Source organism: Chrysoperla carnea, chromosome 1, assembly GCF_905475395.1.
Source record: "Chrysoperla carnea chromosome 1, inChrCarn1.1, whole genome shotgun sequence".
NCBI classification, from domain to species: Eukaryota; Metazoa; Arthropoda; class Insecta; order Neuroptera; family Chrysopidae; genus Chrysoperla; species Chrysoperla carnea.
In genome coordinates this window covers 2,885,642-2,911,798 of record NC_058337.1, presented here as the reverse complement: position 1 = coordinate 2,911,798, position 26,157 = coordinate 2,885,642, and the positions used below count along the sequence as shown (strand labels likewise).

At 31.1% G+C, this 26,157-nt stretch overlaps 3 protein-coding genes across 3 annotated transcripts; all 3 read left to right on the top strand.

Moving 5' to 3' along the window:
- Positions 1 to 2,989: 2,989 nt before the first annotated feature.
- On the top strand, positions 2,990 to 10,904 carry LOC123291060. The gene is made up of 11 exons (XM_044871498.1): positions 2,990 to 3,154; positions 4,400 to 5,303; positions 6,412 to 6,680; positions 6,738 to 6,912; positions 7,272 to 7,608; positions 8,649 to 8,905; positions 8,969 to 9,611; positions 9,859 to 9,993; positions 10,051 to 10,325; positions 10,421 to 10,701; positions 10,765 to 10,904. The coding sequence occupies exons 1-11, from the start codon at positions 3,106 to 3,108 to the stop codon at positions 10,875 to 10,877; spliced, it is 3,438 nt and encodes a 1,145-aa protein (XP_044727433.1). The 5' UTR covers positions 2,990 to 3,105; the 3' UTR covers positions 10,878 to 10,904.
- Positions 10,905 to 11,914: 1,010 nt separating this feature from the next.
- On the top strand, positions 11,915 to 12,439 carry LOC123306024 (the record flags this gene model as incomplete). Its single annotated transcript, XM_044887887.1, has 1 exon — positions 11,915 to 12,439. A coding segment is annotated over one exon (525 nt), but the record flags the coding sequence as incomplete, so codon positions are not given.
- Positions 12,440 to 13,678: 1,239 nt separating this feature from the next.
- Positions 13,679 to 18,788, top strand: LOC123290431 (vacuolar protein sorting-associated protein 51 homolog). The gene is made up of 11 exons (XM_044870605.1): positions 13,679 to 13,759; positions 13,830 to 13,964; positions 14,161 to 14,262; positions 15,357 to 15,883; positions 16,820 to 17,020; positions 17,084 to 17,309; positions 17,380 to 17,610; positions 17,776 to 18,107; positions 18,257 to 18,434; positions 18,506 to 18,618; positions 18,677 to 18,788. Exons 1-11 carry the CDS (start codon positions 13,679 to 13,681, stop codon positions 18,783 to 18,785), a joined length of 2,235 nt encoding a protein of 744 aa, XP_044726540.1. The 3' UTR covers positions 18,786 to 18,788.
- Positions 18,789 to 26,157: the final 7,369 nt, after the last annotated feature.

Below are 26,157 nucleotides of genomic sequence, written 5' to 3'. Positions count from 1 at the left end.
ATTGAAGAAAAAGTAGAAAAAAATGTTTATACAATAAAATTCTATAAAAAAAATTTAGAAATTAATTTTCACTTTCGAGATATTAATTTTGACGTAAATTGATCGAAATTTGGACGTTGGCATAATTATTTCCCATTTTAAACGGTCAAAATTTCTGAAACTTTGGGAATTAATAGTAAGCATTATTAAATTCTTAAATTTAATTTTTCGTTAAATTCTGTCGAAAAAAAAATTGTACCATTGCTTTAACATAGAAACTGCAAATACCATGCTGGTACTACCTTAAGTTTAAAAAAAATTTTCACAATTCCTGAAGTTCTATTACTGTAAAATCTTTCATAAAATTGTAATACGCATGCTTATGATTCTAGGCTTACAACTTTGCGATATTTTCATTAATAAACTTACTAAGTTCTAAATTAATTTGTAAAATTGTATTCAATAAACTGCACAACCTTAAACCCTATAGAAATAAGTCTGCAGTCAAGTGTAGTTTTGGTCCCAGTAGAAAGCCTAAAATGTATCACAAATCGAATTGTTTTTGGAATATCTATCAAATAAATTCGGTTCTAGCCTTTATAGGCTTATGATTAACGACGCGGTGTTAGCGCACACCTACGAAGTTTTCAGCTTTTCTAAAATTACTCACTAAAACAAAGCTTGGCCGCAAACCTAAAAATCATTTGACTTAAATAATTCTTGTAGAGCACAATTAGTTTTGCTTGATATTGAAATGAAAGTCACTATACTTAATCTAAAAAAACAACACAAGCCTGGTATATTTTCATAGTGACCTGACCTTCTTGCATTAGTACACACTCCAAATTTGAAAGGTATGACCCAAATTTAGTAGGATTACACACTTGTTTTATCGAAATTGGATGTAATTTGGATTTGATAGAGGAAAATTGAATTTTTTAGATTTTGATGACGTCATTAAATTAAAAAAATCGTTTTTTTTCCTAACACACACCAAATTTTATCCGAGTTGAATGGAATTTTTTTTGAAACCTATTAATTTTGAGTCAAACTTTCCGTTTTTGATGTTATTTTTTCGCTACCAATCACCTTTGTGGTAAATGATAGGATCTGGGCCCTATATTGTTATAACCTTTTAAAGGTAGGTTAAATTTGACCACAAATTTGAAAAGTATGACCCAAATTTAGTAGGATTACACACTTGGTTTATCGAAATTGGATATAATTTGGATTTGATACAGCAAAATTGAATTTTTTAGATTTTAATGACGTCACTAAGTTCAAAAATAGATTTTTTTGATAACACAGCCAATTTTTATCCGATTTGAATGGAATTTTTTTTGAAACCTATTAATTTTGGGTCAAATTTTCCGTTTTTGATGTTAGTTTTTTGCTACCAATCACCTTTGTGGTAAATGTTAGGACCTGAGCCCTATATTCATGTAGCCTTTTAAAGGTAGGTTAAATTTGACCACAAATTTCTAAAAAGATTTTTTCAGCAGTTCAGTTCGCTTGATATGTTGAAATATATTGTTTCTATTTTGCGTGGCATCATCATTAATCATAATTCCATGGCCATTTTTTTTAATAGAATTTGTTGGTTGGATTTTCCCATATTTTCAATTAATTTTTTGTTAAGTATGTAATTTAACATTTCCGTTTTTTACAAATATTTATTTATTATAGGTTTATAAATATGAATTATAATTATTTTGTTCGATGGTCATGAATTTTTCATATGAAAATCAGTATCTAGACACGCGGTAGTATATCAAGCGAATTTTAGCTGAGAAAAAGAAATTGGCGCAGCGACCGTTTGTTATATTTCACGAACTATTTGGAGACGCTTTTTACTCTTTATTAACCCAAAATCTATTGAACACATACATGAAACTTGGACTCGTAGAATCCCAAATTTCATAAATACAGCTTAACGGTTATTGAGATATTATCGGCATTTTTATCACTGACTTGATTGACATATTGATCAAAAACCCAACCTACTTCCAGATTTCTTTATTTTTGTCACTTTGACTTAGAAAGTTGAAATTTGGCGTCGAGATAGGTAATTGCACCCTTACTCAAGAAAAGCTTGCGAGAATGCCATACCAAGAAGGTCTTAACAGATTAGGAGATAATCTGAAAAACCAACAATTAAAGGCATGGACCAGCTACGAGGGAGGGCGAATCGCCAAAAGCCTGTTGGGTGAAGGAAACTCGCTCGGTAACAGAGCCGAGGAGATCTTGAAACTAAACAGAGCTGATATTAGAGTCATCTCAAGGCATGATAACCTGAACAAGTTCCAACATTAGATTGGAAAAAGACAGCGTGTGACAGATGCGAAGAAAATTCAGAAGAAACATCGATCCACTTTCTCTGTTACTGCCCGGCGCTCATACAGCAGCGAAGGAAATGGTTTGGTCCGGCCATAGTCGAACCAGAAGAAATTAGGAAACTCAGCGCTAGGCAAATCCTGGGTTTCAGTACATCAGTTGGTTATAATAGCCACTGAAAAGCGTAGCGGGGATAGAGTACAAGGGTCTATTTGGCTAGGTGCTCTGAACCATTGCTTCGAGGCGCGATGCTCGAGCATGGCCCGCTAACCTCCATACCATACTATACCATGATCTTCTTTTGCAATGGTGTCAAAAACCAACCCTTTCAGTGGGGGAAACTTATTTTAAACCACTCTGTAAGTACCTACCTAAAGTTACAATATTCTTTTTTAGTCGATTAATTCTTGAATCGACTGCAGAAAGCATGTAATTGAATGTTAAGTGTTGGAATTCATCATCATATTCATATAGTTGTTCCCCACTCTCTGTTCTTCGTCTGCAGACTATAGTTTTGTTGTTGTTGATGGCTATGGCTCAGCTTAGTCAAAATACCTACATTTTGATTAGAAAGGTGGTTTTATTACCTTGAAATACAATAATCATATTTATTATTATTTTTATTCTATAATGAATTCCACATTAAAATGATACTTTCTATTTCTCTTATTCAGTCACCAATCTGCCATCAGTATTAATCGGCATATGGCACCGTATATTCTGTTATAAACCGGGCTTTTATTACGATTTTTAATTTTAATATGTGAAAATTAATTTGTTTTTAAAAAAATTATGAGTTATAAAATAAAATTATTTTGTTTTTGGTTTTTAATCAATTGTTGTAAGTTTTTTTTAAGTTTAATTTTTCATCAAGTTTGTTTCCACCGGTTTTTTAAAAGAAAAAACTGTAATTTTTAATCATTGATACAAAAATAGTGGAGAGGGGAATTGATTCATTGATTAACTGTTAATTAAGTTAGTAGCCCATGTTTGTTTTTTAACAGTTATTTATAGATTAAAATCAAAATTGTTTACATTTAAGTACGATTTCGATGAGCGAACACGTGTTTGATTCGTGCTTCGCGCTCTTCTTGAAGTCACAACAATCAATTTCAAACTTCCAACAGACACATCTAAGAAAAATTATTTTAGTCCCGGCAAAATCCCTCATTGAGCATGTTTAATTTTCGCATGGAAAAATTTCGCAGGATCCCGTTTAAAACATGCTTCTGAACGTAAAAGTGTAGGTTGCCGGTGGGTAACCCGGTAGAATATTGTTAAGAACTAATTTTTTTAACAAATAAGTAATATTTACCAAATCGCTTCGGGAAAAATTAGGCCAACAATTTTGCGGGATGTTGTTGAGCAAGCTTTACTTTACACTTCAAATAAAAATTTTATACTTATTAAAAATTTGATTTTTTCATAAAGTTTTTGAGGGATAAAAATCCCGTTTTTCAAATTTTAAGAACATTTTTTGTTAATTTTGATTCGAATTATATGATACAATTTTTTTCAGAAGCCATTCGGTCAATATAATACTTATTTGTTTAAAAAAATTAGTTTAAACAATATCTTACCGGGTTCCCACTCGGGTTTTAACTTACTTTGTTTTACAGCAGTTTTCGGTACTTCTCTCATGCTTGATTTCAAATTACCGTCATACTGTCAGTCGCACTGGACTTTACCCGATTAAGATCCATTTTTTACGGTTTACTTCAACCCCACCCCCCTCCGAAACCGCCAAAAAGTTTTGTCTACCATTATTTTTCGCGGTTTATAGAAAATGAGTTCTTTGACTTACCGTTGCTTCCAGACGGTTAGGGTCCACTGTTTTCCTCAGATTTCTACACTCACCTCTCTTTCTCGAAAATGCCCGAACTGCCATAAATATGTCCTATGAGAGAAAATGCTCTACATCGACTATGTCCTGGAATAGTTTCATAAGAACAGGTTCATTAAGACAATAAACACTCCATTCCGGGTGCATTAAGCTTGGTTTTTCCATCAATTGTTTCTCCTTTAGCTCATTGTAGAGATATCAACAAAATATTTTTTTTTTTAATTTGAAATTCCTTAATTGCAGACATAGAAACAAGTTCTGGAATTATTTTAAAATCATATTTCTCCCAACATGGATTACACGGTGAAATAATTTTCACATACTTACCATCGACACACATCAAATTAACCGCCCATTTAAAACCAACAATTGAGTATCCAAATCAAATATTTGATTGGGGAATTCATGAATTCCCCGTCGATTATACATTATTGGAAAATCGTTGTAACGATGAAAATATTGGTAAAGAAATATTTAGTTTCACCGATAAATATGGATTTTTAAGTATACCAGAAAATCAAACTACCGAATTTATAATCAAAGATGTTCTGGAAATTACGGGAGAAAAAGGATTGTATGGGAAATCGTTGGTGTTAATAGCGACTGATTCAAATCGAAGAATATGTTCGGGGATTACTGTTGAAGATAAGTCAATGGAGAATATTGCAATTGCAACATTTACGTCACCGATTGCCGGAACAATACAGTTTCGTTGGATCGCTACGACCTTTAACCATAGAGATACGTTAATCCAAACGGATTTGTTCCACATTCAGTATAATGGAACTACATATCGGGATAGTTTTACTTACTCCGAACATAAGTGGAAAGTTTTTGTGACTGATATTTTGGAATCGGATAAAGAGAAATATAATTGTAATAGTTTACAAGCTGTGTTCGATCCAAAGAATGACGGTGATGGTCGGGCAGTGGGAGATATTGATAATCGTATTGGTAAAATAAAGGTTGCTAAATATTATGAAAAAACGAAACATAAAGAGTTATTCAGAGATGAACGATTATTTTTGTTGCCGAGTGATATTAAGGGTCCTAAACGACAAATGTATGTTGTAATTTTCGATGATCATCATTTAGAAAGTTTTAGTGCTTGTGCGAAAATTCAATATCAGGAGCCAGTTACTTCAAGGTAAGTCAAATAACATTATTTTTTGTCCTTTGAAGCAGTGCCTTTGAAACAAGTTAAATTTAAAAAACTAAGCAACGAAAATTTTCTTCGAAATCCTCCTTTCCTTTTTTCGAATCTTTTCCTCTTTGAGGAGAACCACAAAGAAATATTTTATCGAATTTTTCGCGAGATCTTCTATATATATATATAAATTTACTGTTCTAGTATTGGATAAGGCTCAAAAACTGCTTGCAAATTTGAATCATACTTTTTTTCGTATGTTTCGAACTAATAACAGTGAAGGCTTAGCAACCGAAATATTAGGGAAAACTAAGTAAAACAATGACCTAGTTGATAAAATGCGACCTTAAATAAAATAAAAAAACAGTCCGAAAATGAAAAGCCATCTATGAACAGTAATAAGAAATGACCAAAGATCAGAATCATAAACATTGTGTTGTGATTCTGATCTTTGATAACTTCTTATTATTGTTCATAGATGGTTTTTTTAATTTTCGGACTGGGTTTTGAGTTTTTCTATGGAGTGTAGAGATAAAGGAGCACAAACTTATATGTCCGTTTGAATCTAAAAGTGTCCACAATAATTATTTATGATACTAGTGGGATAATAGCATTATTAACGTAGACCTAGCTGCGAAATTTTTCCCTAAAGATGTATAAATTAAAAAATTATTCGACCTAAACTCGTTTTTTGTTGCCGAAATCATTATTCGATAGCGATACAAAAAATTTGAAATGTTTTTACGAAAATTAGGCCAACTACTAGGCTGTCTATTTTTTAATTCTTTAGGTTTTCTATTTAGTTTTTTTGGAGCAGATAACTCGAGAACTATGACTCGCATCGACTTTTAGCTAGTTGAATCGTTTTTGCCGATTTCAAAATGATCATAATCTTAGTATGACACTTAATCTGTCATATATCTATCCTTGTCTATTGTGAGTGATATTTCATTTATCGACTAACTTCATGGTGTTAAAAAATTGTAACTAGCTTCAACATGTAGTTTTTGTGTCACCCAGTGCGCGCCTATTATAAAAATTCTCTCTCATCATTTTTTCATAACTAAAGAAGTATAATTTCAATAATTTAACTTTTACTCGATTTAAGGGTTTTAATTCAATCGAATGGTATGAAAGGGGATGTAATTTTTCGACAAAATTCAAAATTCGATCCAACATTTATCACAATTGATATAACTAGCGCACGAGGTGATTTAGAATCGAAAATTATTTTTGGATCTATCGTTGGCGGTTACAAAATTCATGAATTACCAAGACTGCCATTAAATACTTTAAAAAATGATTCAATTTGTTCCACAACAAAAAAAATATTTAATCCAACAAATATGGAAAATGACGATCGTACTCCACCTCCAGGTAAGATTAATTTCCCTTGCGTCTTTAGCAAAATATTTTACTTTATTTGTCTTTTAGGTTATGGTACCCAAGATCAATATCCCGTGGGTGATTTATCAGGAAAACTGTTAAATCGAAATAATGCTACAGATTTAATTCCTGGCACACAAGAGTTGCGGGGAGTTTATTGGGATATATTTTTACCACTTCAAGGACCTTATTCAATTGTCCATCGATCCTTAGTTATATATCGGTAAGCACTATACAATCCACCTAGAGTCTCGATATCCTCAATAATATACAGGATGTTCCAGGAGTAACACACACTTTTGTGCCTTCTTTCTATTTTGGCATTTTCTTTGAACTTCAACTTCTTCAACTCTTTGATCATTCTTTAGGGGTGTTAGAGTAATTATTAACTCCATATTTCGAGCGAAGCAAGTCCTGATCCCTAAGCCATGGTAAAATTATGATTTGGAGTCTATGGAAGGGAGTCTTGGATGCCTTACGGTGGCTAAAAGTTCAAGAAGGAATAAAAATAAAATTAAATTTATTCAGCGAACCTGAGGGATAACGGATGGTTTATTTATACCTGTTCCTTTGTTTTATTAGGTTAAACGATACAAACGATGATCATTCTGGAATTGTACCATGGATTTGTGGAAATATCGTCCTATACGATCGATATCTAAAATATCAAATACCAATTTTTAGTGCACGAGTTATTTTTCGATATCCATTAGTGGGATCAATATTATTCCGGCAGAGGCGAGATGAACCATTTTCTGATACAACAATTATTATTGAAAAATTGGTTCATGCTGATGGGGCTCAGTTAAATGACACGTTCGAACACAGATGGGCTATCCATGAATTAACAACGGGAAAAGATTTTTACAATTGGACTGGTAGATGTTTGTCTGCAGGAGATGTGTACAATCCTTATAAAGTAAGTAAGTCCTTTTAAGTTTTTCATTTTATGTTTGTAGCTCCGTAGATCCAAGCCAAAACTGTGCTTACTTTACTTTTCCGAGGAAATAAAGACTTGATATCTTGAAATTAGAGGTGTGGCATCCAAATAAATGTGACATCTGTTATCTTTAGGGTAAAATTACCCACGTAAAAGAATTTTATTGAAATCGGGAGTAAAAAATTTTTTTTTCGTTTTTTCGATTTTTTCAAAGGGGAAAAAAATTGCAAAAAATCGAGAAATTTTTTTATGTCCAATTTCGATAAAACTTTGTATAAAAGGTAATTTTGACCCAAAAAGTACAAAAATCGGGTACATTTGATGACTGGTCTAATAGTTTTTGGGATACGGACTAAAATCGATCCAAATATTGCGATATCTCAGAAACTCTGCATCCAATCATTAAATTAACCCGATTTTTATACTTTTTGGATCAAAATTACCCTATCCACCGAGTTTCATCAAATTCCAAAACAAAATTTTTTTTTCCGATTTTCTCGATTTTTGCAAAGAAACCCCTTAAAAAAATTGCAAAAAAATCGAGAAATTTTTTTTATGTCCAATTTCGATAAAACTCAGTATAAAGGTTATTTTGACCTACAAAGTACAAAAATCGGGTGCATTTGATGACTGGTCGAATAGATTTTGAGATACCGACTAAAATCTATCCAATTATTGCAATATCCCTGAAAAAAACGACCCGGGCGAAAACAATGCCGCTCCCAAAAAACCGATCTTACGCTCCGTTCTTGGGATATCGACTTCAGAGTTCTCAAATTTAAAATTCAGGGAGCTAAAAACTTGATATTTTGAAATATAGAGACTAATTCCATCCAAGCGAAAAGAATGACGTTGGCAAAAAACAACTCTGAATAAATCCTATTAACTCTTAAAAGTCCGAAATCTCAGAAATTTTAATTTGTTTGACTTTTGGAAAATCTAAATTTGAATTTTGTAAGACTTTTTCAAAGTTTTTTCAGATCAAATATTTCTATTCAGTTTATTGATTATTTTTGCAGGTACTTTTTGATGAAAAAAATCCCAGTGAAAAATGTACTCCTGCAACTAGTGGACTTTGTAGATTAGGAGATTTATCTTCCAGACTAAGTCCGTTAGATATTGCTGGTCGAAATGTTAATGGAACAAAAGTATCGCGAAAAATGTATACAGTACAAAATTTACCTTTAAGCGGCCATCACAGTATTTTACAAAAATCTTTGATAATTTATGACGATCATGGACCAGTTGCACGAGGTGAAAGATTAGCTTGTTCTGTGTGAGTATAAAGCTTAGATTTCTTGAAGTTTTGGAACTGGAATAATTGAGTCTTTTTTATTAGTATTTACGGGCTGTATCGTCGAAAAGCCGTTGTCAAAGATTGGTATGGAAATGGAGATCCATTAACAGTCAAAGGAAAAATTGAATTTTTCCAACAAACTGAATACGATGTAACAAATGTCGAAGTTGATTTACAAGGACTCAAAGAAAATAGCGGTTATCACATTCATATGGTTTCGATTCAATCTGATTTAGAATTTCCATGTGAAGATACAACTGTTTATGGCCACTGGAATCCTTTGAGCGTTAATCCAAATCACTCACCAAAATATTATCATGGTACGACCGATGAATATGAAATGGGTGATTTGAGTGGAAAATTTGGAACATTGGATTCCGTTGAAACATTTACCAGCACCTATAATGACACTTTACTCCCGTTATTTGGAACTCAAGCGATTATTGGTCGATCGGTTGTAATTCATAAAAAGGAGAAAAATAAACGATGGGCTTGTTCGACAATTGAACGTGGCTATAGTCCGTCTGAGGCACGAGAATTACGAGCAATTGCTTCGTTTCATCATCCCGATGGATTTGCTTATGGGTATATTCGAATGACTCAACTGGTTCATAATGATGGAAGTAAAAGTGAAACCGTTATCGAAGTTAATTTACGACATCCTGGTGTTAATGATCGTAATGTTGTAAGTGTAATAGTATTATCATGTATGGGTGTTTCATCGTCCTTCATACAGCTCCTACAAGTGGGATCATCAGAGAATCCCATGTTATGAAGATGGTAGTTCAATCGGCAGGGTCCTGTTAGAGTCCCATCTCGAAGATCGTTTTCTTCTCGAGATATTTGAGTGTTCAGACTTTTGCTCAACCTTGTATATTTAGGCCTTGTGGGAAAAACTTTAGGTTAAAATCTTTAAATGTGTTATTTTTCAGACAAGAAATCATAATTGGAATATATACGTAAATCCCGTAGGAGTCGACGCTGCTGTTAAAGTCTACGCTACTCGATGTGTGGCCGGTGGATATATTTGGAACCCGTACTACACTCAACTTGCTGACCCTCTAAATGTAATTTATTCACCCATAAACAAAATTTAAAGAAATTAACTTATTTTAATTTTATAGCAAGAATTATATCGTGAAGAATGCGCACCCGATAATCCTTTACGATGTTATGTAGGAGATCTGTCTGGACGTTTGGGTACTATTGATATTGGTTTAAAACGTCAAGTGTTCACAGATTCAAATACTCCATTGGAGGGTGATGAAACGGCGATTGGACGATCGATTGTAATTCTTAGTCCAAATAAAGGAAGTGAACGATTTGCTTGCGCAAATATTGAGCCTGATTATGATATTATTAAATACTCGAATATTGAAAAACCGCCACGATTTGTTTTGTAAGTTTAAAATATCTGATGTATTATTACTCTAGCAAGTTTTTTTCTGTCCTATCCTTATCATCCGTATGTATCATTTTGTTCGAAATTTTTAGGGCTCAATTTATTGATGATATACGTACGGTAATGGGTGTACCCGAATGGATGATAACCGTAGACTCCAGGCAAACGAAAATTTTACACAATGGATATTGTATACAATTTTTATTACACTTTAAAGGACCAATCGCAAATCAATTAGAAATCGATTATACTCGATTGATCATCAATGGTCGATTGGATTCACCAACATTGTACATTCCGGGGTATTTTAATAAGAAGCGTAAACCAACGCTTTCGTATCGTCAGTGTGGTGTTACAGATCCAAATGAAAAACGTTAGTAGCTCAATTTTGTGAGAATTAATGGTTTAAAAATTAATTTTGGTTTTTTTCTTTTAGGATCGAAAAAGAAAAATAGGTTTTCATTCTCGCAGAGTAGTGGCCAATATTTGGGAAGTTCGAAGAGGTTGATTATTTTAATATTTGTGTATATTTGTATTTTTAAAGACTGAACTATAAATAAATATATTTTAAATTATTTCGTTAAATTTTTTAACTCCTGTCACAAGGGGCGCAAATTATATAGTATGTATTATATGGGAATATCTGTTCTGTGGCAATCTTTCTTTACTTACATGACGTAAACAAAAGGATTCCGTAATCAACACTATCTATACATGGTATTTCAACAATTAACTCAGTCAATTGTTTGTTTTCGCCTGTTACTTTATTAATGTTTGAAGTGTATTCTAAACACATTAAATTATTTATAGACAGTTTACAGTTGTCATTTACCTGATAAGATACTCAACTTCTCGAGTGAGATATACTTGAAGATAAAAATGATTATTTGTCTGAGACCGAAATTACTATAAAATGTTCTTTATTTGTTTCTGTCCAGGAAAGTCATCATTGATGATATTTTTAAGCCTAATATATCCCTGATAAGTTTTATATTTTTGTAAATATTCATAATTATCATTGCAGTAAACATTTATTTTAGACGAATCATTCTTAGAATACAATAATTTTATTGCTTTGTCATACTGTAAATTTTGGAACAATAATTTTGATATAAATTGTTGCAAAATTATTATTTTAAATTATTTGAAGCACCAAAGTGTATTGTGAAAGAATTGAAATTTAAATTTCGCGCTAAAAGTTATATTTTAAGCTTTTTTGATTTGCGAAAATGTGTGACGAAGAACTTAATCGAATTTTAACAGACGAAGTTTGTGAAAATTTAATAACAAAAAAACTAAACATAAACGATTTTATAATAATAAATAAAACAATTAAACCTCTGGCTGAAACACCGCAAGGATTTACGGGCACACATTATTTTCTCCAATTCGAAATAATCACAAAAAATCAATTCAAAATAGTGAAATTCTTTTTAAAATTAAAATTCGATCCAACAGTTAGTACATTATTAAGCGAAGGCTATAATGATATTTATGGACGGGAATCCGAATTCTTAAAAATAGCTACAAAGTATAATGTTGATTGGGCTCCGAAATTTTATGGTTTTATTGAAAATCGATTACTTATTTTAGAAAATTTAAATGAACGTGGATTTCATATAGAAAATGGAACATTAGACATGGAACATTGTTTTGTGGCTTTACAAACTTTAGCAAAATTCCATGCATTTTATTTCCAAATGATTCACGAAAAGAAACAATTGGAACCAGAATATTCCATTTTGAAAGAATACCCAAATTTCTTTCAAGAAGTCGTTTTGGAATTAGAGACGGAAAATGGTAAACAATGGTTTCAGTATACAGTGGATTCTGTTAAGTGTATTCTAAACGGAATGCCAACATCAAATTCGAAAATTGAAAGTAAAATTGTGGAAAAATTGTATGCCTTATGTGAATATTTAAAACCGGTGGAAAATCAGTATAATGTGATTTCACATGGCGATTTATGGACGAATAATATTATGTTTTCAAGCGAAAATGGTTCTCCGAAAAACTGTTGTTTTATTGATTATCAATTATTACGATTTTTACCACTTGGTAATGATGTTCTTACGTTACTACATTTGAATACATCACCGGAATTTCGTAGAAAAAACGATTTCAAACAATTTTTCGATTATTATTATCAACAATTCACTGATGAATTAAATAAAATTGGTCTGGATTCAAATGTGATCTATCCGATGGATGTCTATGAAGCATCCATAAATAATTCAGTTGTTCCGGTTTTATTAATGAATTGCTTGTATAAGCCATTTACTCTTATGGATAAAAATCGAATGGGTCAGTTAGCTAGCGAAAACAGCGATGATCTCTGGTTCAGTAAACGTACAGAAATTATACAACACGAATTAGATATTGACGAAAATTATAAGCGTGCAATGTTTGATGAATTTCAAATATTAATTGATGAAATTGTAAAAATTTTATGAATAGAGAGGTTTGCATTTTTAAACTGTAAATTCAAATGCCAGTGACGTCAACATATCGCTATAGTAACGCCACCGCACGGAGAAATGATAAAATAACATGCAGGATGCTAAATGGTTTGTGTTTCAACTAGTTTCCGACTCAAAAACCGAAATAAACGGCTATGTACTCCCCAATGAATAGATGGTTTCATACATAACCAAACAAAAAATGCTCATTAATCAATTATTTCTATATAATTTTATATCAATTATTTATTATAAATATATTATTTTATTTAAATTCATTAAAATAAAAAATAAACATAAAAAAGTTCTTTATTAAAAAATTCCTCTAATACAAACATGAAGACTATACTTCCAAAAATGCCTACCAAACTAACCAAACCAAACATAATACGGCTCCAAATATGTCGATTTAGCTAAACAATTCTGGACGGAACAGGATGGAACAGGACGATTCTAAAGCTGAAATGTTAAGACAGTTTTTTGTAACTTAATCTCAAAGGGCAGAAAATAGCTCTGTTTTCCTATTAAAATAAGAAAAAAAAGCAATAGTTATTAATTTTAAGCAGGCAGGCTAATTACATTTTGACGGACTCATAATTTATGTAGTGCACTTCCTCTCTCGTATTTGTTCTTGCTAAATGGTGTCCAATTACAGAATAATTTCGTTTGAGCAACAGTTTTAGCTATGAATGAAAAAATAATAATTCGTAGTATGCAAACTTTAGAAATATTAATAAATATATCGTGTGTAGCAAGCTTAATAATAAAACGTGGCAGCACCATGCATTGGATAAAAACCAAAGCTTTGTGAACTGTCAAACAAATGTCTTGCTGACATTTCATGTTTTTTTTTTAAGAATTCCATCAAAATAAATATAAATTATTGGAAAAATGTCTGAAAAAGGAAGCAATCCATACGATATAAATGGTCAAAATTTTGATGCGAATGCATATTTACAAAAATTACTAAAAGTAATATCATTTTTAAAAAAATTATTCCAGTTTGAAAAATATTAAAAATATGATTTTTCCAAATTTTTAGGAATGTAATCTTCGACAAATTATGGATCATGAAGCTGAAATTGTCAAAGATACACAAAATCTTCATTCAGATATGCAAACTTTAGTTTATGAAAACTATAATAAGTTTATTTCAGCAACAGATACCGTTCGAAAAGTGAGTATGTTTAGTACTTTGCAGACGTTATTAAACTTGTGAAACAATCCAAAGAATTTGGGTACAACTCAAATTTTATCCTAAGTGGGATAACTTCTTTCTCGCACTTGCGCCCACTAATTTGGATCCTAAACATATTTTTGAAGTCTTTTAATCAATGAATTATTTGTGTAAATTTTTTTCTTTTGTGTAATAGATGAAAACAGATTTTAAGAAAATGGAAGATGAAATGGATCTTTTGGCTTCAAATATGGATTCAATAACATCATTTTCCGAACAAATTTCGTCAACATTACAAGTAAGTGTACTCAAAGCTTTAGTTTTTAAGAACTTTAGAGTAATTTATAGAATCAATTTTGATAAAACCACTTTTGACGATTTCAACCCTTCTGGCTCCACGGCTACAGGGGGAGGGGTCCCAGAGGGAAGTTATATCAAACCTAGGACCTTGTTGATATAAACCCTGATACAAGTTTCACTGCTGTCCCCTTAGCCTCTCCCTAGAAAATTCCATTTTCCTGTATTTGGAAAGGTTTTCCCTAGGGTGTGGGCCTTCTCGAATTATCCCGGATATGTGGCTTATACCAATCCTAGGAACACCTTAAGGTCTAGCCTTGTGCCTAGTTTAATCGAAATCGTTAAAGCCGTTTTTGAGAAAACCCCAAAAATCCTGTTTTGGCCTAGAGGGAAGTACCCTTGAAAAAAGGCCTAGGGAAAAAATGAAAAAATCGTCTGGAATTATGACCAAACTGAACCTATGCTCCAGCTTGGTAACAGACATACCGACGAACGCAACATTTTTTAAAAATCACTTTTTTGGAATCAGGGACCCTCAAAACGTCCGTTGAAACTCCGATATCGATTTTTTTTTTCGATCACAATACTTTATTATATTATAAAAAAGGGGAGTTAGAAGTTTGATCGCTTTGTTTGTGTGCCTGTCTGTCTGTTTGTGACATCGTAGCGCCTTAACGAATGAACCGATCTTGATTTTTTGTTTCGTTGTAAAGGTAATTCAATGGAGAGTGTTCTTAGTTATGTTTCAAGTTCGAATTAAGGATTCCATACCTGGAACAATTTATAAATAGGCGATGATCCTAAAAATCGTTTCAGTTTGGTTCAGGCTCTAAAGGAAAAGATAATTCAATGGAGACTGTTCTTAGATATGTTTCAAGTGGGAGTTTAGGGTTCCGTACTCAAAAAATTTGTCGGGGTTTTTGAAAATTTTGTAAATTTCACTTGTAATCTTTTATCTCTTGTAAATTGTTTTGTAGTTAATCAAATTTGAAAAATTTGATGGATTTCCCGGCTCTCCACCCCCATCATACCGCCTGGAGCAGGTCCGGGTTGTATCTGAATTGTTTTTCTTAAACAAATTCCTTTTTTTTCTAGGATACACGCCAAAGAATTTCAAAACTGTCCGGAATCCATTCATTATTAAAACGTCTACAGTTCCTCTTCAAATTACCAACAAAACTAAAATTATTAATGAAAGAGCGAAATTATTCGCAAGCGGTTCAAGATTACATGCAAGCTCAACGTGTTCTACAACAATATGGTAACATGAGTTCCTTCCAAGGCATCCAAGAAGATTGTAACATAATTCTAATTGAGCTTAAACAAAAATTACGTGATCAATTTAAAAGTAATCATGCAACAGCTAAAGATTTAGCTGAATCGGTTGATTTACTATTGCAGTTGGGTGAACCGGCTGATAAATTATGTGAAGAGTTTTTATCGTGTGCTGAGCATCGTCTTGGTGAACAATTAGTTCTGTTACAGGATTTAAGTGAACAGAAGGATATTATTGAGTTTGTGGATTTAGGTAGTTCTGGATTTTTAAGTGATTTATGTTTGGTGGTTGCGTCGTATAATGATATGTTTATTAATAAAATCAATATGGATGAATCGGTTTGTAGGTAAATCAAATTTTTACAATAACATTACAGATTAACATATGAGGGGTTCCTTGGGCCTTCTTAAGTATCTCCTCCAAATATTAGCCCTACATATGGGGGCACGCGCGTGGGTCAGACGATAGATTAGTAAAAAAGAAATTGCGATAGAGGAATTAACTCGAGCGCGTCAAATTAAGAAATGGTGGGTGGGCCATTTTTCCAGAATTTCAACTCAATTCCTTCATTTTTCGAAAAGTTATCAGAGAAAGTTGAAAATATGATGGTACTGCGGTTTTCTTAAGATTTTTAGGTTATTTTGCTTTGTTCAGGGTTCGAAAGCAAGCAAGGTCAATGGAAAAATTCTTAACAAACAACTCTTTTTTTTATTCGTCTCAATCCATTCATCAGAAGGTCGTGCGAATCGTTTCGGAATTGGAAAACATCTTTTCTCTGTTTTTACAACGAAAAAAATAGCCTTCTTCTAAAATTTTCCGAATGCAATGTCAAAATCCGGTAGATTTACCTCACTCATTTCAAGGAAAACGAGTTTAAAGTTTGTTGTTGTAAATTCGAGTACTTTTCAGGGATAGCGTCTACATTTAGTGAATCATATTTTTGTTTTATTTGTAAAGGAGAAGTTTAAGCTGATGAACGCGCCATATCTCGGTAATGAATTGACGTACAAACATGTTTGAACCGTCAAAATTTAACGTTCTACAAAAAGTACAGGAATGCTTTAGCCGTAAGACGTAAGGGAAAATAGTTATTGGGAAAAACCGGAGCAAGGTCGAAAATTTTGAAGAGCCCTCCTGTTTTCGCACAGGGTTCCCGAGATACAGAACTAGAGAAAATTAAATATCCATGAACAGCATCCCAAAGTTTTACGATCTTTTTCCACCTAACCCCACTTTTTCCAACCTTTATAAAAATTACTTAGAAGGACTAAATTTGTTTCAGTGGTGATTTCGAAACAACAGCAACAGCTCGATTAAATGATTTTGTCGTTGAAAATATGAAACGATATTTCACAATTGTTCAAAATCGTGTCGATTTAGAACAAGATGTTGGCGATACTGGGGTTCTAGTACGAGCCTTAGATCGATTTTATCGTCGATTACAAGCTATGAATACTTTATGCCGTGATACTGATTTCGCAGCGTAAGTAAACAAAAATTTCCCATTCCCTGTCAATCGTTCAATTCGAATCGAAATTGTTTTTAGGTCTGGTACAGATATTGTGATAAACGCTGGTCGTAAACAAAGTAAAGCTCATTTACAATCACTTAAAATGCACTTTAGTGATTCGTTAACACGTGTTCGACAAGCGCTAGCTGCTCCAAAATTGATAAGTCAAGAGGGTGATTCATCGAATAATTTATCTGAATTATTAACATCACTTGTGTTGACAAATGTTGAGAAAATTAAAGGAATTTTACAGGATTTATTGGTAAGCACTGAATTTTTAAGATTGCCATTAAAATGGAAGGACCCTTATCACTTCGTTGCTTTATTTTTAGGTATTTATTCAACCAGATATTTCATTTAGCTTGAAAACACAATTTCGTGAAGTATTTTGTATCGAAAGTATTCGAGAAAATTTGGTGGTTGGTTTTCTAAATCATATTACAGCAACAGCACGTGGTTTTTGCGATGGGCAAAAAGGTTCTGATCCAAAATGTCCGCCAACTTTGTTGCTACTTTTATCGAAAATGTGTTTGGAATTTCAAAATACCAGTGTTCATTATTTGGTAAGTTTATTCGAATTCTGGTTGAAATTTTCCAAGGTTTCACAATCGGTTGTTGTACAGGGTCTTTCAGGGTAGGAAAAAAATGATACCTCTTGTTGAAAGAGTGACCCATTATTAGTTTCAGCATTCCGAAACTCATAAAAATGGTGCATTATTTTTTTTTAGTTAACACAAACAGATGAATGGTTTGAAATAAGTACCCATAATGCACTGTCAACAACGCTGACAGCCGAGTCAGAAATCCATAAAAACATGCAAGATTCAGCTCAACAGCTATTAAATTATTATGTACGAATGCAAGGTTTAAATATCTCACAAATGTTACGTAAGAGTGTTGAGACACGTGACTGGTTGCATACAATTGAACCACGTACAGTACGTGCTGTAATGAAACGTGTTGTAGAAGATATTGCTGCTGTTGATACAACGGTTGGTGTTTTATTTGAAGAGGGTTCCAGAACGAATCATAGTAGTGATTCTAGTCGTAAAACTCACAGGTATTTTAAATTTTTCTTGAATTGAAAACTTCTTAAGCCGCGTGGAGCGATTTTATAAGAATAGTTTTTGAGCATTTTTAGAAGCACCCAAACATGTTGCTATCTAACGGCTTATTGGTACTAAGAAACTTTCCTAAATTTTGTTCCAGTGTTAGTATATCACGGCATCAGTTCCGATCAAATTGGTCATCGTATACACCCAATCATCTGGAATCAAATATTGTAACAAATCTTCATAAATTATTCTCCGAACGAATTGAAATATTTTCAACCGTTGAATTTTCTAAAAATTCTATTTTAACAGGAATTATTAAAATTAGCTTAAAGGTAAGATCGTTTCAAGGTCCGAAAATCCGACTTTTGGGGAGTTTTTTTCATTAAAATTTGTTATTTTACAGACATTTTTGGAATGTGTACGATTAAAAACTTTCAGCAAATATGGTTTACAACAGATTCAAGTTGACGCACATTATTTACAACTTTATTTATGGCGATTCGTTGCTGATGAAAAGTAAGTCAAACTCTATCCGTCAAAAATTGAAATTAAAATTTTTTTTTCCTGGTTACAGTTTAGTACATTTCTTATTGGATGAAATTCTTGGCTCGGCTGTGCATCGATGTTTGGAACCAGTGTTGATGGAACCAAGTGTGGTTGAAATTATTTGTGAACGTGGTTAAATATTGTCCTTTTTTTTTTTAAATTAAATTTTTATTTATTTATAGTTTTTATATTTATTTTTTGTTGTTGAATAAAATAAATAATTATTTTTAATTTTAGTAATTCAATGTTCTTTTATTTTCTAATTCCCTCCTTTAAAATTAGAATCCGCAAGTAAAACGCTCATGGGTAATTTTCGAGATTCAAGAAAGGACATGAAGTAAACTTTTGGTAAACTTTTTTGATAATCGTACAGCGACCAAGGACAGTTCGCACTGTGTATTTGGTGTACTTTTTTTTGGCATAGTTTTTCTTAAGTATTTTGATAAGCCGAAAATTTTGAGGGTAGAGTGTTCAAAAGTGGTAGTATCAATTGTTTATAACAAATTTTTATAAATAAATGCAATTTGTGCATATTTTCGGTTCTGCTAGTAATTTTTTTGATTAAAAAATATTGTGTTAGCAAATAATAACACATCAAAAATACAGATTTTTATCTGTAGATTGCCTTAATGTCCGATAAACCTTAAAACAAATATTTTATTTCGTAAAATTACATAATTTTTCGAAAAATTGCATAATATATCGTAATATTAGAGAAAGAAAACAGCAAAACTGGTAGCAACCAAAACTATTAAATATCGGGTCACTATCTAATAGACCGTGTGCTCATAATGAAGCGTTCCTTCTATGATTCTTTTTGCATGCCATTTGAATGGCCAATAACAGAAAGTTTAGAGGTTTAATTTGTGTAAGAATTGTAACCGTAGAATTTATAGAAATCGAGCTTTTCTACTTTCAAATTTTGATAATTTTTTATCCGCTATTTATGTTAAAAGAAAGTCATTGACAAAATAATACGTAGAAACAAAGAGCAGGATGTTGCATAATATGTACAGACAAAGAGCAATTGTTGAAAAGGTTGGAAAATCGTTTCGAAACACTGCAATCCAATTTCGGGACCTCTCTGATAGTTGGAAACATTCGAGGCTCTTTTTTTCTACGTTTTATCAATGACTTATTACCAAAATGACTTATTGTCATAATTACCAAACTTGTATTTATTAATCCTTAAAAAGGCTGGCAAAAGAAATCAGAAATTTAGCTTCGTTAAGCGCTTACGGTCTGTTATAACAAATAATATAAAAAATATTGTCATGGCCTTAAATTGAATGCTTATTTGTACAGATTTAATTATGTTTAACTTCCATGTAAATATAAATAACTGCCATATTTGTTGAGCATTATTTATTAATGAATGATTTTTTTGGGAAATTTGTAAATTTTTACCCGACTTTGAAGGAGTGGTTATGTTTTTCGGGCGTATCTTGTATGTATGTTTGTAAATTTCTTTATTATCTCGAATCTTTCAAACGGTTCAATGGATTTCAACATTTAAGGTATCGTTACATTTGTCTTTAAAATCCAAGTGTTCTAAGGTAGGTGTTTGAAAAACAAAATAAAATGGCGGATTTTTGGAGCAAAATAAAAATATATAATAAAAAAAAAGTTGACAAAACCTATCGAGTAGGGTATCAAAATAAAGGAAATTAAAAGGGGATTGCAATTTTTTATTTTTTAAATTAATTATTTTAATTGTAATATTCACTCCTGTTTAGTTTTCGAAATTTTTTAGCATAATAATATAAAATTTATGTAGATAATTTTAACTTTTGTATCTCATTTCTTTTTTGCCGGTTCGTTTCTATTACAAATTGGTGAATTTAAGAAAAATCTTAGAAGAAAATTAAATTTAACTTATTCGAAAATTAATAATAATAATAATAATTCTTTATTAATTCTCTTTTTTTACAATAGTCATTGTACAGAATAAGTCAAAAATAATAGGATGGGGCATGTGTAAGGAATGGGAAGGTTGTGCAGCTATGGCTGACTAAGTTAGGAACTATCCCAGTATTCACCTATGTGCAAGCCAATGGAAAACCATCGAAAACCAATTAATCGAAAAGATTTTCTATACATCGAATTTATGGAAGTCAAATCAAAATAAAAACTTAATCTTTTTTTTTTCAAAATAGAAAAAAATAAATTATTATATTATTAATAATATTAATAATAATAATAATAATAATAAAATTATAGAATATTATATTTTCTAATGTGGTTTTCAATTAAACCTTCGATTCATAAAATAATATCTTTGACTAAGGGTTGTATTACATGCAATTTTAATACACCTGTAGAATATCTATTTACATATTATTGTGTTGTGTGTTGTGTGTTGTGTTCTGTTATGAGATTACGTGTTCAAAATCCAAGCAAAAATTAATATATATCTATCTATCAATAAATAAAAATATGTTCTTTTTGTACTTTGGTGTATACACTAATTACACTGAGTGTAAATGCAAAAGGTATAGTCTTACTATTAACCGTTTATAATGATTCATGGTACATGATGTGCGATCCATGGTACACTATTATATTGTAAACCCTAACGTACCTAGAATTACTTCCACCGATTGACTGTCTTCAACATGTAATCTTTACAGTACCTACACTATTCTTCACTGAACGTCCAGAGTCCAGCAATAGCTTAAACTGGCATTTTTAATAACTCGCGCTGAACGAGACTTCTTTTTCCCATTTATACTTCACTTACCTATTCATTACTTTAACCAGAAAGTCTCGCGAGCATCCTCAGAAGACAGAAAAGTTTCGTTAGAATCCGGTTAATGATTTACGAACGCATTAAATATAAACATACACTCCTTTTTATTTAGATAATGCAATAGTCAGCTTGTAAATATTCGAAAACAAAACTATATTGACAATCATTCTTCAGCCTACCTACATTCTCATAAAATACCCTCATTTCAAGACAAATGCTGTCTAAGTATAGTAAATTCTAGGCACTAATTCTTACCATTCTCTTTTTGTAACCCACGAAACCAAAAAAAGGGGTGTTATAAGTTTGACCGCTAAGTGTGTTTGTCTGTCTGTGGCATCGTAGCGCCTAAACGGATGAACCGATTTTGATTTTTTTTGTTTCGTTTGAAAGGTATTTTCATAGAGAGTGTTCTTAGCTGTGAGAATTTAGGGTTCCGTACCAGAAATAATAAAAAAATAATCGATAATCTTCAAAATCGGTTCAGTTTCGGGAATGTTCTAACACTCCTCATTAAATTATCTTTCTTGAAAAAGATAATTTAATGAGGAGTGTTTTTGATATGTTTCAAGTGAAAGTTTAGGATTTCGTGCCCGTAAAATTTGTCGCGGGTTTTTTAAATTATGTAAATTTCACTTATTACTCCCATTCAGTGTACTACACCTTACACTACAAGCAAGATAAAAAAGAACAAACTTATAAGTATATAGAATATACAGGTGTTTTTATAAAAAAAAGGTAGAAAACCACTATTAATCAGATCAGTTTTATTGTTTTAGTTGAACAGGTAAGACTTAATTATTGTTTTATACTTAATAATTATATTTATTTTAATCAAATATAATCTTTAATTAGTTAGTTACCTGCCTCGGTCAGTGTTTCTATTAATTATTATTATTGATCAAAAAAATTAAACTTATTTTTTTTATCAGTGATTAAGTAATTGTTCAATTAGCATGTAAGTATTGATACCTCATTTTTTAAATTTTTATTTTTGAGAAATTATTGCTTAATATTAGATATTAATTTATTATGTTTTTGCGGGCTTATAATTACAACAAAACAAGTGAAATTGGCAATATAAAATACAATTTTCGTTGTAATTGATGAAGATATTTTAATTTCGGTAAATTTGATCATCATCGCATGGAAAGGATTTATCTAGAATGGGAAATCATACAAACCTCGTTGAAAGTTTTGTAAGGTTGAAAATTTCAAATCGATATCGATACAAATAATTGATATACCCTGTATATAGGAAATATATATCGATGTATAGTAATTTTAGTCCCAAGTTTGAAACGCTTAGAAATATTATTATTTAGGGCTAAATACAACATTTGCTAAGTTACAATTTTTAAGGACTTTAGATATTTGAATTCAGCGATTTTAATGTAGAATTTAAGAATCTACATAATAACTCGAAAAAAAAAACAATTCATCTTTAAATGCCTGAAAAAAATTTGATTTAGAAATCACCTAAACCACATTAAAACGAATTCATTAGTTTTTAGGCTGTATATTGCAAACTGAGACCTTTTGATCACCTTTCCAAAATTTCGAAAAATTTTCTGTTTGCCCTCTTTCATATTATCCGAAATGTTTGGTATGAAATTAGAACCAATATACTAACTATTACCTACAAATTTCTAGCCTCCTATCTTTTATAATTTTGGAGAAAATGGAAACTTTATGGAAAAATGCTTCAAGCAAAAGTTACTTATTATTTTTTATACGAAACATTTTATACATTTAAACTTCCGTGCTATCATTTACGGTTTACAAGATGCCAAGACCTAATTGATCTATGTTGCTAATTTGCGAACTGAAATTCACGTCTTCAGCACGCTATAAAAATTTTAGCTCGATCTCTTTTCGTTTTTGAGTTACCATACTGACAGACGAATAGCCAAAAATGAACTAAGTATAGGTGATTTTATGAGTACCAATATCACAATTTTGTTCGTATCATTAATATTTCTAAGCGTTACAAACTTGGGACAAAATTTATTATGCCTTGTAAAATTAATATATTTCATATATATAAAATGTATATAAAGGCTAGTTTCTATTTTTCAAAACTCTGCGTTGATTTAAAAAACAGAGAGTGTTTGAATACTAGCTTAGTTTTTATAATTTCGTTTTTCTTCAAATCTTTCAGGGATTTGTTTTACAAGAAAATAAAAATATTGAACATAAAGAGACTTTTTAAATAAATAATAAATGTATTTTGTCAAAATCTTTGATTCAAATGCACATTAGCATTTAGTTATGAGCGTCATGTCAGTCAGCTTCAGCCCGCATCATAATTTTTTGTAACTACTGTTACAAATAAATAATTTTTATATATTTATTTTAAATATGATACTTATTATAATGTGAAAATAATCGTTATTTGTCTGGGAATTATTTAATAATAATTTAAGAATGAAACGACCGACCCCTAATATATTGTACAGCAAACGCTATTCGAGATTGTGCAATACAAAATTTAAAATCATTCTTAAGCTAATAGTTTTTCACTTAGATCGTATTTTAATATTTTAAGGTTGATCGATTGCGTCATTGAACACAAAACTTCTACTCTTATAAATTAAATCTCGTTTAAGTTAAAATTATAAAAAAATAGAGTTTTATAAACATCTTAATTAAAAAGATAAAAAAATTCACGAAATTCTCGTCAAAAGACGATTATTTATTTTATTTCTTGTCTAGTTACATGCTATCTAAAAAATAAATTAATTTACAAATTAAAATTCTAAATATGTGTTAAAATTTTTTTTTTAAGTGTACTGTAAAATTTGCAGTATATGTCCGATCAACCTTAATATTTTACGAAATTGACATTTAATTAAAGAGTTATAAACTATTTAGTCATTTGTTAAACATTAAAATTTGTCAGATTCATACGCGATTATCCGATAAAATTGCAAAATATTTGTATAGATAAGAAAACTATCTTAGTGTCTATTATTAAATAAGATATCATTTATCTGATAAAGTGATTAGAATACTTGAATGTTTTTAAAAGTCTAGATTTCGAAGAAAAATTGCCTAGAACCAAGTTGGTCACTTATCAGAAATTTCAAACTACCATTCATTTTATAAACCCATTTGAAGTATTTTAGAATATCCATGTATATGGCATAATTTTACACAAAATAGGGATCATTTTAATGTATATAAAAGGGACCATTGTACCCGTAACTACATATTTGAATATCGTCATAAAAATTGACCTTAAAAATTAGCTATACGCCTATCAAAATGTGTTATATAATTAAAAGTTAACAGAAGCGTAAAGAGTAAAATAACCAGCCGGCGAAAACTAACACAAAAAAAGAAATTTTACGTTGAAATTTGTCTTACCATAGATCATAAGCAGCAAAATTAATATTTTTGCTACGAAATACTTAATACGAAGTTAATATTTTTGCTACGAAGTCTTTGTTGAACGATTAATTTGATAACATGGAAACTATCTATCGATAAAGATACTAGATGGCTTTAATGGTTCGCTTAAAAGAACGAAGGATCATTTTACCCTGAGAGATCGTTATATAACACTTTCCTCTGTGCCAAGCTAAAATATTACACATGTTTTCCCTTAAATCCCAAAAATTTTATTCACGAGCCACAATTAAGTAATCATATTTTTTTATTTGCAAACTCTTTCTCTTCCAAATGACAGACGAAAAGATTCATGGAAATTTCGCTATTAATTTAGACTTTCACGGTCTACTGGTAAAACTATAAAATATTACTTTTAAATTTTGCAAATTCCACATGTTAACGCGGTCATTGCTTAATTATCGTTGACAGGTAACACCAAAATTAATAATTTCGCCACTGTTATTTGTACTAAATACTTTAAAGTGGATCTTATTTAAACTAAGTACCTAAACTATTTATAATAAATATAATGTTGTATAGTGTTAAAAATATAATAGAATCATCATTATTAAATATAATTTGATTAAATTTAAATTAGAATACATAAAGACACTTATATATATACTTACATACTAACATACGTACATACAATAATCAACCATCTTAATAAATAATACACAATATATGTGACTGTCTTGAAAATATATGTACAAGTGAAGATGAAATTACGGTCATAATTATTACAAAATTTATACATTAACTAGCATGATACCCGCCAGCTTCGCTAGGAAATTTCCATTTGATAAGTAAAGTTTTATTCTGATGTATGAGCCATATTATTGTATAAAGTTTCATTCAAATCCAATCAGTAGTTTTAGAAATTGTATCGTCCAGCGAAGCGAGCGGACAATTGCCATATCTTTATTAATAATAGCCTATTTGTTATTCGGATGTATGAGCTATATTATTTTAAAGTTTCATTAAATTCCAGTTAGTAGTTTTCAAAATCGTTTCTAGTCTTATATACAAAAAACTGCCAAAAAATCATTCATAATCATTCATACCTTGACAACATAAAATTGTAAATCTGTGACTGTAGCGGTCGTTGACGTGACCGCCTCAAATTATTATTTGCGTAACACCTGTTTTCACCATAGTTCGGATGGAAAAATGAGTAACGTTGTGTTAGCTCTAGAGAAATTTTGGGGATTGGAGTCCCAGATTGGACCAAATTACACTGGCTACATCCCTACAAATGGTCAAACTAGGTCTTTTCCGTTGCTCGAAAAATTGTGCATAAGAAAGAACTTATGCCATATTTGGGCTCAAGAGGAATTTTGTTTCATAAAATTTATCAAAGCTCTCAACAA

What these genes read in the sequence shown, in the direction of transcription:
- LOC123291060 (XM_044871498.1), top strand. Translation starts at nt 3,106, where the DNA reads ATGAGTTATAAAATAAAATTATTTTGTTTTTGGTTTTTAATCAATTGT. An exon ending in CGATCGTACTCCACCTCCAG is followed by an intron (nt 6,681 to 6,737) that starts GTAAGATTAATT and finishes TTTGTCTTTTAG; the next exon opens with GTTATGGTACCCAAGATCAA. An exon ending in ATGTGTACAATCCTTATAAA is followed by an intron (nt 7,609 to 8,648) that starts GTAAGTAAGTCC and finishes TTATTTTTGCAG; the next exon opens with GTACTTTTTGATGAAAAAAA.
- LOC123290431 (XM_044870605.1), top strand. Translation starts at nt 13,679, where the DNA reads ATGTCTGAAAAAGGAAGCAATCCATACGATATAAATGGTCAAAATTTT. An exon ending in GAATTTTACAGGATTTATTG is followed by an intron (nt 17,310 to 17,379) that starts GTAAGCACTGAA and finishes CTTTATTTTTAG; the next exon opens with GTATTTATTCAACCAGATAT. An exon ending in TTATTAAAATTAGCTTAAAG is followed by an intron (nt 18,435 to 18,505) that starts GTAAGATCGTTT and finishes GTTATTTTACAG; the next exon opens with ACATTTTTGGAATGTGTACG.